Source organism: Calidris pugnax, unplaced genomic scaffold (assembly GCF_001431845.1).
Source record: "Calidris pugnax isolate Ruff unplaced genomic scaffold, ASM143184v1 scaffold1038, whole genome shotgun sequence".
NCBI lineage: Eukaryota > Metazoa > Chordata > Aves > Charadriiformes > Scolopacidae > Calidris > Calidris pugnax.
In genome coordinates, this window is record NW_015091652.1 from 1 (window position 1) to 11230 (window position 11230).

At 56.3% G+C, this 11230-nt stretch overlaps 2 protein-coding genes across 2 annotated transcripts; both read right to left on the minus strand.

Moving 5' to 3' along the window:
* Nucleotides 1-4: 4 nt before the first annotated feature.
* Nucleotides 5-6883, minus strand: LOC106899970 (guanylate-binding protein 1-like; the record flags this gene model as incomplete). The annotated part of the gene is made up of 10 exons (XM_014961917.1): nucleotides 6676-6883; nucleotides 6462-6589; nucleotides 5323-5432; nucleotides 4843-5051; nucleotides 4488-4730; nucleotides 3962-4242; nucleotides 3480-3692; nucleotides 3253-3355; nucleotides 2343-2536; nucleotides 5-448 (listed from the first exon to the last, which is right to left on the minus strand). Coding segments are annotated over exons 1-10 (2118 nt in total), but the record flags the coding sequence as incomplete, so codon positions are not given.
* Nucleotides 6884-7363: 480 nt separating this feature from the next.
* On the minus strand, nucleotides 7364-10689 carry LOC106899971 (guanylate-binding protein 1-like). The gene is made up of 7 exons (XM_014961918.1): nucleotides 10530-10689; nucleotides 10050-10258; nucleotides 9695-9937; nucleotides 9169-9449; nucleotides 8687-8899; nucleotides 8460-8562; nucleotides 7364-7743 (listed from the first exon to the last, which is right to left on the minus strand). The coding sequence occupies exons 1-7, from the start codon at nucleotides 10541-10543 to the stop codon at nucleotides 7364-7366; spliced, it is 1443 nt and encodes a 480-aa protein (XP_014817404.1). The 5' UTR covers nucleotides 10544-10689.
* Nucleotides 10690-11230: the final 541 nt, after the last annotated feature.

Here is an 11230-nt window from a genome sequence, read left to right on the forward strand (position 1 = left end):
CTTCCTCCTCCTCTTCCTCCTCCTCTTCCATCTCTATCATCTCCTCCATCACCATGGCCAACATGGCCGCCGTGGCCGCCACCTCCGCCACCTTGGTGGCCATGGCCTTCACTCTTGGACAAGAAGGGTTCTTGGTCATCGCCGTCGCCGCCAACTTGACCATGGATGACGCCGCTTGATCGGCCAACTTGGCCATGGCCTTCCTCCGGCGTTGGGATGGGTCTTCGGCCATCGCCGTCACCTCTTCCACCAAGGAGGCCATCAAGGACGAGGCCTTGGCCGCCAAGGTGGCCATGGCCGTCCCTTCAGGGCTGGTGGGCTTCTCGGCCACCAAGGATGAGAGCTCGGCCACCAGGTTGGCCATCGATGAGGACACCTCGGCCGCCAACGTCGCCATGGTGGTCCCCGGGAGGATGGGGGTGTCCTCGGCCACCATCACCTCCTGCTCCTGCTGGGGTGATGGTCGCCCAAGTCACGTGGTGGGAAGGAGTCACGTGACCGGTCACGTGGGGCACAGGGGAGGGGGGAGAAGGAAGGAGCACCCACCCCTCAACCCAACCAGGTGGCCACCCATCGGGACCTTGAGTGAAGGAAGACCCCCCTCCAACCACTAGGACCACCCCCCCAGGACCAGAAGGACCTTCTGAGGGTTGAGATATAATGAGATTCATAATTAACGTTAATTACCCCAAAGTATGGAGATTATAGAACCATGGGATGGTGTGGGTGGGAAGGGACCTTCAAGTCCCACCCGCTGCCCTGGGCAGGGCCATCTCCCACCAGCCCAGGTTGCTCCAAGTCCCATCCAACCTTGGCCTTGAACCCCCTCCAGGGATGGGACAACCTGTTCTAGGGTCTCACCACCCTCAGTTGGTCAACGTTGGGTTGATGGTTGGCCTTGATGGTCTTCAAGGTCTCTTCCAACCCAGGGAAGTGGTGGAATCACCAGAGACTCACACAACGTTTTGGGTTGGAAGGGACCTTCAAGCTCATCCAGTTCCATCCCTTCTAATGGCTGGGACACCTTGGATAAGACCAGGTCACCCAAAGCTCCATCCAACCTTGGCCTTCAACCCCTTCAGGGATGGGGCTTCTCTGGGCGACCTGTTCCAGGGTCTCACCACCCTCAGAGGGAGGAATTTCCTCTCCAGATCCCACCTCAATCTCCTCATTTTTGGGTTAAAACCCTTCCTCCTCATCCTACGGCTCCACTCCTAGGAGATCTTCTTGAGAAGATCCCCCTGGTGGTCTCCAAACACCTCCTGATTTTCCACCCACCTTCCCACAGTCCTCCCCGGGTGCAGCACCCGACGCTTGCCCCTTGGTGGAACTCCATCAGGTTCCTCTCTGAGGAATTTCCTCTCCAGATCCCACCTCAATCTCCTCATTTTTGGGTTAAAACCCTTCCTCCTCATCCTACGGCTCCACTCCTAGGAGATCTTCTTGAGAAGATCCCCCTGGTGGTCTCCAAACACCTCCTGATTTTCCACCCACCTTCCCACAGTCCTCCCCGGGTGCAGCACCCGACGCTTGCCCCTTGGTGGAACTCCATCAGGTTCCTCTCTGCCCAACTCTCCAGCCCGTCCAGGTCCTGCTGGATGGTGGCCCCACCCCTCCTTCGTGTCAACCCCCCAACCCTCCATCGTGTCAACCACCCACCCCTCCATCGTGTCAACCATCAACCCCTTCATCGTGTCAACCATCTACCCCTCCATCGTGTCAACCATCAACCCCTTCATCGTGTCAACCATCTACCCCTCCATCGTGTCAACCATCTACCCCTCCATCATGTCAACCCCCCACCCCTCCATTGTGTCAACCATCAACCCCTCCATCGTGTTGACCACCCAACCCTCCATCATGTCAACCACCTACCCCTCCATCGTGTCGACCACCCACCCCTTCATTGTGTCGACCACCCACCCCTCCATCGTGTCGACCACCCACCCCTCCATCGTGTCAACCATCAACCCCTTCATCGTGTCAACCATCTACCCCTCCATCGTGTCAACCATCAACCCCTCCATGGTGTCAACCATCTACCCCTCCATCGTGTCAACCACCCACCCCTCCATCATGTCAACCACCCACCCCTCCATCGTGTCAACCATCAACCCCTCCATGGTGTCAACCACCCACCCCATGGGTTGAGATGGTCAAAGGAACGGGCAGGAGCTCTTTTGGAGGACTTTTGGAGCTGGAAAAAGCGGTGGGTTGTGGGTTGGATGTGGGGAAGGGGGGGCAGAACCCTTCCCCCTTTGATTATTTTTTCTACTTTTCTTTTTTTTTCTACTTTTATGGTTTTTTTCTATCGTGGCACCTTGCCCTCTCCCGTTTGGTACCTTGGCTTTCTGACTGCCCGTCCTTGAGTCCTCCTCTTGGAGCTTCTTGGAGCCTTCCTCCAGTTCCTTCCTCAGCTGAAGCGCTTCTTCTTCCAGGCTGCGGACCTGGTCCTGCAGCTTCTGCTTTTCTTCAGCCTCCTCCTTCTCCCGGCTCTTCCTCTCCTCCTCGGCTCTCTCCTGCTGCTCTCGAACCCCTGGGGATGGAGAAACGGATGGAGAGGACCATAGAAAGGTTGGAAGGGACCTCAAAGATCTTCTGGGAAGGTTCCTCTCCTGAGGAGAAAGAGCTGGGAGTCCTGGGTGGTAGCACACGCTTGCCATGGGCCAACAATAGGTCTTCTTGTGGCCAAGAAGGCCAACGGGATCCTAGGGAAGAGTGTGGCCAGGAGGTCATTGTCCCCATTGTCCCATGTGGCCTCTACTCTACACCGGTGAGGCCACAACTGGAATCCAGCGTCCAGTTCTGGGACCTCCCAGTTCAAGAAGGACTGGGAACTGCTGGAGAGAGTCCAACGTTGGGCAACCAAGATGGTTCAAGGGTTGGAGCATCTCCCTGGTGAGGAAAGGCTGAGAGATGTTGGGGGTCTTCAGCCTGGAGAAGAGGAGGCTGAGGGGAGACCTTATTTAGAAGTATCTCAAGGGTGGGTTGAAGGATGTTGGAGATCTTCAAGCCCCTCCTGGATGCTCCTGAGTGATGTGCTCTGGGCAACCCTGCTTTGGCAGGAGGGGTTGGACCAGATGATCTCTAGAAGGTCCCTTCCAACCCTGACAATCCTGTGACTCCATGAAACAGAGGTGCTCCAAGGGCAGGAGCCGAGCCCACGGGCACCCGAGGAGCCCTGGTGACCTCCCCACCACCACCCAGCTTGGGTCTTGACAGGCAGTGAGATGTCTCCTGCCCGGAACTTACTTTTCAGCTCCTCCTCCTTCTCTGCCAGGGCATGGTCTGTCTTGAAGACCATTTCATCCAGATCCTCTCTGCTTTGGAGGAACTTCTGCAGGACAACTTCGGCCTGGAGACCCACAGGTAGAAGAGGAGTCAAGGAGAGAAGAAGCAGCTCAGGGAAAACTGTTTTTTTGGGGGGGAAGGGGATGGGACATGGAGCTTCTTCTCCAGGCTGAAGCTCTTGTTCCTACCATCACCCCCTTGCCAGGAGCTTCCTGATATTTCTCCACCAGGGCCTGCAGGTCTCCTTTGAAGAGCTCGTAACCTCCTGGCACGTTGTAGACCCCATCCTTGAGTTTTCTGTCCAAATCTCGGGAGAGGTCCCTGAGAGCAGCCTTGCACTTGTGGCTGGACTCCTGCTCGTTGTCCCTGAGGAACTTCTCCTTGATCTCCTCCACCTGGCGCTGTGGGGGAAAGACGCAGAGGGAAGGCGTCAGCCCATCCTCACGTTGGGGAAAACCACCAAAAAAACCCCAAAACCTCCCAAAAGACGGGGACAAGACTTAGTCAATAGGACAGGAGAAACGTAGGAGGCTACAGGCTTCCAACAACCATCTCCATGAAGAGCCCTGACCACCCCAGGACCACGCTATTCCCCCCAAAGCTCAGGAGATGGTGGTGTCCCAAGGGGTGGTGGAGGACACGACTCCTGGCTGGGCTGAGGACCACCTACTGTAAGATCTTCCTGGAAAGAGCAGATGTCTTCCTCGAACGCCCGTTTCTGGAAGAGCTCTTGTGTCTCCTGCTGGCACTGGCTGTGCAGATCCAGGAGCTCCTCAACCGTCTCCGTCGGCAGCTTCACCCGTTGCTCCATCAGGTCCTGGTAGAACTTCACAGCCTCTTTCACCGCCGCCGCGTTGACGGTCTGTGCCAGGGCCAGCACCGCGCTCTCCAGGCACGGCACCTCCCGGCTCCGGATGGTCTTCACGTAGGTCTCTGCCAGTTTGCCCAGCACTGCCAAGGAGGACCAAGGGTGAGAGATCTGCAGCCTGGGACAAACCACCAGCTCCCCTTCAGCTCCTGCCACCTCCTTGCTCTTCTCCTGACCCTTTCCCACCTCTGGATCGCAACATCCAGGAGCTCCAACTCCAGAGGTGGGGTGGGCAACCAGGAGAAAGCTTCTCCCTCTCCCCACCTGCATGGTTGGATCCTTCTCCAGATGCAACCCCAAGAGCTGCTGCCCATCCAGCCCTACTCACAGCTCCCCGTGATGACGCGGCCACCAAGGATGGTCTTAGGTGGAGAGTTCTCCCAGACGTGGCCGCAGAATTTCTCCACCTGCTGCTGGAATTCGGGGTTGATCTCCTCATCCCCAAGCTCCTCCAAGCGCTCCAGGTCCATTTTGGGGGCCGGTTGGTCAAAAACGAAGCACTTGCGATCCCGAAAGTACTGGCAGATGCATTCCCGGGTCTGGTTGGAGCGTCGGATCTTGGAGCTGGTTCCTGTGGGACAAGAGGACACGGAGCAAGTTCCTCAGGCTCAGGGTCTCCTTGATGGACACCAAAACACCTGAGGCTGGAGGTCTCCAGCAGCACAGCACCACCATCCCCTCACCGTTCTTCACCGCCAGCGCCTTTTCCAAGTATTGGTCCTCGGAGATTGTCTCCCCGTCCATCTCCAGCCGCAGGCTGAAATCCCTCACCGTCCAGACGAAAGCCGGGAAGAAAGGGGCAACTTCTTCTGGATCTTCCTCCTCCTCTTCCTCTTCACTCTGCCCAGGAGCCGCTTTCAACCTGACCTGCTCGGTCAGCTTCATCACGTAGCTGGGGAGATGGTTAAGGAACCACCTCGGCTCTGAAGGCAACCACCTCATGGGGCGAGAGAGGAGACTCTACGGGGATGGAGAACCACCAGAAGGAAGAGGGAGAAAAGCCCTCAGCCCAGAGGTCCCCGGCGTGGGGACTCCTAAGGACACCAAGCACCTCCACGGACACCACCAGAAGGCTGTTTGAGGAACTAGGGTTTGGCCAACCCCTTGCCCAGCCCCCCGGGAGAGGAGCCCATCCCTGGTTCCTGCTGTCCCACCAAGGATACTGCAGCTGCTCCATGGCTTGTTGGTCAATGGTGCCTCTGCTGTTGTAGATGAGGGTGCTGGAGAGCAGTAGGGTGAGCACAAAGATCCAGGTGTCGTTCTCGGTGTCACCCTGGAGGAACAGCCCTTGGCTCTTGGTCAACAAGACCCAGTCAACAAGTCAACGTGTCAACGAGTCAACGTGTCAATGAGTCAACGAATCAATGAGTCAACGTGTCAACCTGTCAACGAGTCAATGAGTCAACGTGTCAACCAGTCAACGAGTCAATGAGTCAACGAATCAACCAGTCAATGAGTCAATGAGTCAACGAGTCAATGAGTCAACGTGTCAATGAGTCAATGTGTCAACCTGTCAACGAGTCAATGAGTCAACGTGTCAATGAGTCAACGAATCAATGAGTCAACGATTCAACGAGTCAATGAGCCAACGTGTCAACCAGTCAACGAGTCAATGAGTCAACGAGTCAACGAATCAACAAATCAACGAGTCAATGAGTCAATGAATCAACGAGTCTTTGAGTCAACGAGTCAACAAGTATCAGCAAAGCCCCACATGCCCAGACCCTGCATGCTCTTTTCCAACAGGCCATGGTTAGGACCAGCTTTTGGAGACCCCCACCCCCACCCCTTTGTCTGGGTGAGCTCATCCTCACCTCCCAGAATCACCGAATCACAGAGATGGGGTTGGAAGGGACCTCTGGAGATCATCTAATCCAACCCCCCTTGCCAGAGCAGGTCCACCCAGAGCAGGTCCGTGTCCAGGGGTGTTTGGAATGTTCTCCAGAGGTGGAGACTCCACCATCTCTCTGGGCAGCCTCTTCCAGGGCTCTGCCACCCTCAAAGTGAAGAAGTTCTTCCCCTTGTTTAGATGGAGCTTCTGATGAACAACTTTGTGCCCGTTCCCTCTGGTCCTGTCACTGGCCACCACTGGAAGAAGATGACTGTCCCCATCCTCCTGATACCCCCCCTTGAAGTATTTAGAGGCGTTGAGGAGATCCCCCCAACTATCTACCCCAACCTCCTTCCCCATGGCCTCTGGCTCCTTCCACCCCACAGGCTGAAGGTCACCCCAGATGCTGGAAACCCCTGGATTCTGCTCATTTGGGTGACAAAATGCTGGGACAAAATACTCCTTCCTCACCTTCTCCACGTCGCCCAGCCCTTCCGTGTCCAGCAGCACCAGAGCGTGTCCAGGCTTGCGGGGGTGAGGTAGACACCACATCCAGACCCCTTTGGTGTGGGACTGCACGCTGGAGCCCAGGGAGAAACCTGTGGGGAGGATTGCGAGGTCCTCACCACTGGAGAGAGGAGGAGAACCCAAGTCCCCTGGACCTCCAGGTTGGGATCTCCCTCACCTTTCCTCCTACCAGCCAGCCTGTTCATGAGGTAGGACTTGCCGGTGCGGTACAGCCCTGTGATGGCCACCACCACCACCGGCTGGGTCACCTCTGACAGCACCTTCAGGGCCTCCTGCTGAACCACCAGCCCCTTCCTCGGGTGGTTCTCCACGAGGCAGAGGGGCTTCGCCATGAGGATCTCCGATGCCATTGCCGACAGCGAAGGCAGAACTGGGGAGGAGAGGACCAGAGGGACTGGTTAACGAGCTGGTTGGTTAACGAGCTGGTTAACGAGCTGGTTAACGACACCCCGAAGTCCAAAGTGGTTGGGGTGGGGACACCAGTCATCGTCATCCTACTGCCTTTGTCCAAGCTACAACCCTTCGCATCCAACGCTCCGCGCTACGACCCCAGCGCCGCTTTGGAGGCTGCTGAGAGGGGAATTGGGGGATAAAAACGAAAATTGGGGGACAAAAAAATAATTGGGGGACAAAAACCCCTCCATCGTGTCAACCATCAACCCCTTCATCGTGTCAACCATCTACCCCTCCATCGTGTCAACCATCAACCCCTCCATGGTGTCAACCATCTACCCCTCCATCGTGTCAACCACCCACCCCTCCATCATGTCAACCACCCACCCCTCCATCGTGTCAACCATCAACCCCTCCATGGTGTCAACCACCCACCCCATGGGTTGAGATGGTCAAAGGAACGGGCAGGAGCTCTTTTGGAGGACTTTTGGAGCTGGAAAAAGCGGTGGGTTGTGGGTTGGATGTGGGGAAGGGGGGGCAGAACCCTTCCCCCTTTGATTATTTTTTCTACTTTTCTTTTTTTTTCTACTTTTATGGTTTTTTTCTATCGTGGCACCTTGCCCTCTCCCGTTTGGTACCTTGGCTTTCTGACTGCCCGTCCTTGAGTCCTCCTCTTGGAGCTTCTTGGAGCCTTCCTCCAGTTCCTTCCTCAGCTGAAGCGCTTCTTCTTCCAGGCTGCGGACCTGGTCCTGCAGCTTCTGCTTTTCTTCAGCCTCCTCCTTCTCCCGGCTCTTCCTCTCCTCCTCGGCTCTCTCCTGCTGCTCTCGAACCCCTGGGGATGGAGAAACGGATGGAGAGGACCATAGAAAGGTTGGAAGGGACCTCAAAGATCTTCTGGGAAGGTTCCTCTCCTGAGGAGAAAGAGCTGGGAGTCCTGGGTGGTAGCACACGCTTGCCATGGGCCAACAATAGGTCTTCTTGTGGCCAAGAAGGCCAACGGGATCCTAGGGAAGAGTGTGGCCAGGAGGTCATTGTCCCCATTGTCCCATGTGGCCTCTACTCTACACCGGTGAGGCCACAACTGGAATCCAGCGTCCAGTTCTGGGACCTCCCAGTTCAAGAAGGACTGGGAACTGCTGGAGAGAGTCCAACGTTGGGCAACCAAGATGGTTCAAGGGTTGGAGCATCTCCCTGGTGAGGAAAGGCTGAGAGATGTTGGGGGTCTTCAGCCTGGAGAAGAGGAGGCTGAGGGGAGACCTTATTTAGAAGTATCTCAAGGGTGGGTTGAAGGATGTTGGAGATCTTCAAGCCCCTCCTGGATGCTCCTGAGTGATGTGCTCTGGGCAACCCTGCTTTGGCAGGAGGGGTTGGACCAGATGATCTCTAGAAGGTCCCTTCCAACCCTGACAATCCTGTGACTCCATGAAACAGAGGTGCTCCAAGGGCAGGAGCCGAGCCCACGGGCACCCGAGGAGCCCTGGTGACCTCCCCACCACCACCCAGCTTGGGTCTTGACAGGCAGTGAGATGTCTCCTGCCCGGAACTTACTTTTCAGCTCCTCCTCCTTCTCTGCCAGGGCATGGTCTGTCTTGAAGACCATTTCATCCAGATCCTCTCTGCTTTGGAGGAACTTCTGCAGGACAACTTCGGCCTGGAGACCCACAGGTAGAAGAGGAGTCAAGGAGAGAAGAAGCAGCTCAGGGAAAACTGTTTTTTTGGGGGGGAAGGGGATGGGACATGGAGCTTCTTCTCCAGGCTGAAGCTCTTGTTCCTACCATCACCCCCTTGCCAGGAGCTTCCTGATATTTCTCCACCAGGGCCTGCAGGTCTCCTTTGAAGAGCTCGTAACCTCCTGGCACGTTGTAGACCCCATCCTTGAGTTTTCTGTCCAAATCTCGGGAGAGGTCCCTGAGAGCAGCCTTGCACTTGTGGCTGGACTCCTGCTCGTTGTCCCTGAGGAACTTCTCCTTGATCTCCTCCACCTGGCGCTGTGGGGGAAAGACGCAGAGGGAAGGCGTCAGCCCATCCTCACGTTGGGGAAAACCACCAAAAAAACCCCAAAACCTCCCAAAAGACGGGGACAAGACTTAGTCAATAGGACAGGAGAAACGTAGGAGGCTACAGGCTTCCAACAACCATCTCCATGAAGAGCCCTGACCACCCCAGGACCACGCTATTCCCCCCAAAGCTCAGGAGATGGTGGTGTCCCAAGGGGTGGTGGAGGACACGACTCCTGGCTGGGCTGAGGACCACCTACTGTAAGATCTTCCTGGAAAGAGCAGATGTCTTCCTCGAACGCCCGTTTCTGGAAGAGCTCTTGTGTCTCCTGCTGGCACTGGCTGTGCAGATCCAGGAGCTCCTCAACCGTCTCCGTCGGCAGCTTCACCCGTTGCTCCATCAGGTCCTGGTAGAACTTCACAGCCTCTTTCACCGCCGCCGCGTTGACGGTCTGTGCCAGGGCCAGCACCGCGCTCTCCAGGCACGGCACCTCCCGGCTCCGGATGGTCTTCACGTAGGTCTCTGCCAGTTTGCCCAGCACTGCCAAGGAGGACCAAGGGTGAGAGATCTGCAGCCTGGGACAAACCACCAGCTCCCCTTCAGCTCCTGCCACCTCCTTGCTCTTCTCCTGACCCTTTCCCACCTCTGGATCGCAACATCCAGGAGCTCCAACTCCAGAGGTGGGGTGGGCAACCAGGAGAAAGCTTCTCCCTCTCCCCACCTGCATGGTTGGATCCTTCTCCAGATGCAACCCCAAGAGCTGCTGCCCATCCAGCCCTACTCACAGCTCCCCGTGATGACGCGGCCACCAAGGATGGTCTTAGGTGGAGAGTTCTCCCAGACGTGGCCGCAGAATTTCTCCACCTGCTGCTGGAATTCGGGGTTGATCTCCTCATCCCCAAGCTCCTCCAAGCGCTCCAGGTCCATTTTGGGGGCCGGTTGGTCAAAAACGAAGCACTTGCGATCCCGAAAGTACTGGCAGATGCATTCCCGGGTCTGGTTGGAGCGTCGGATCTTGGAGCTGGTTCCTGTGGGACAAGAGGACACGGAGCAAGTTCCTCAGGCTCAGGGTCTCCTTGATGGACACCAAAACACCTGAGGCTGGAGGTCTCCAGCAGCACAGCACCACCATCCCCTCACCGTTCTTCACCGCCAGCGCCTTTTCCAAGTATTGGTCCTCGGAGATTGTCTCCCCGTCCATCTCCAGCCGCAGGCTGAAATCCCTCACCGTCCAGACGAAAGCCGGGAAGAAAGGGGCAACTTCTTCTGGATCTTCCTCCTCCTCTTCCTCTTCACTCTGCCCAGGAGCCGCTTTCAACCTGACCTGCTCGGTCAGCTTCATCACGTAGCTGGGGAGATGGTTAAGGAACCACCTCGGCTCTGAAGGCAACCACCTCATGGGGCGAGAGAGGAGACTCTACGGGGATGGAGAACCACCAGAAGGAAGAGGGAGAAAAGCCCTCAGCCCAGAGGTCCCCGGCGTGGGGACTCCTAAGGACACCAAGCACCTCCACGGACACCACCAGAAGGCTGTTTGAGGAACTAGGGTTTGGCCAACCCCTTGCCCAGCCCCCCGGGAGAGGAGCCCATCCCTGGTTCCTGCTGTCCCACCAAGGATACTGCAGCTGCTCCATGGCTTGTTGGTCAATGGTGCCTCTGCTGTTGTAGATGAGGGTGCTGGAGAGCAGTAGGGTGAGCACAAAGATCCAGGTGTCGTTCTCGGTGTCACCCTGGAGGAACAGCCCTTGGCTCTTGGTCAACAAGACCCAGTCAACAAGTCAACGTGTCAACGAGTCAACGTGTCAATGAGTCAACGAATCAATGAGTCAACGTGTCAACCTGTCAACGAGTCAATGAGTCAACGTGTCAACCAGTCAACGAGTCAATGAGTCAACGAATCAACCAGTCAATGAGTCAATGAGTCAACGAGTCAATGAGTCAACGTGTCAATGAGTCAATGTGTCAACCTGTCAACGAGTCAATGAGTCAACGTGTCAATGAGTCAACGAATCAATGAGTCAACGATTCAACGAGTCAATGAGCCAACGTGTCAACCAGTCAACGAGTCAATGAGTCAACGAGTCAACGAATCAACAAATCAACGAGTCAATGAGTCAATGAATCAACGAGTCTTTGAGTCAACGAGTCAACAAGTATCAGCAAAGCCCCACATGCCCAGACCCTGCATGCTCTTTTCCAACAGGCCATGGTTAGGACCAGCTTTTGGAGACCCCCACCCCCACCCCTTTGTCTGGGTGAGCTCATCCTCACCTCCCAGAATCACCGAATCACAGAGATGGGGTTGGAAGGGACCTCTGGAG

What these genes read in the sequence shown, in the direction of transcription:
- LOC106899971 (XM_014961918.1), bottom strand. An exon ending in GGCGCTGGCGGTGAAGAACG is followed by an intron (nt 9,938 to 10,049) that starts GTGAGGGGATGG and finishes CTTGTCCCACAG; the next exon opens with GAACCAGCTCCAAGATCCGA. An exon ending in GAAGGAGGAGGAGCTGAAAA is followed by an intron (nt 7,744 to 8,459) that starts GTAAGTTCCGGG and finishes CTCCATCCCCAG; the next exon opens with GGGTTCGAGAGCAGCAGGAG.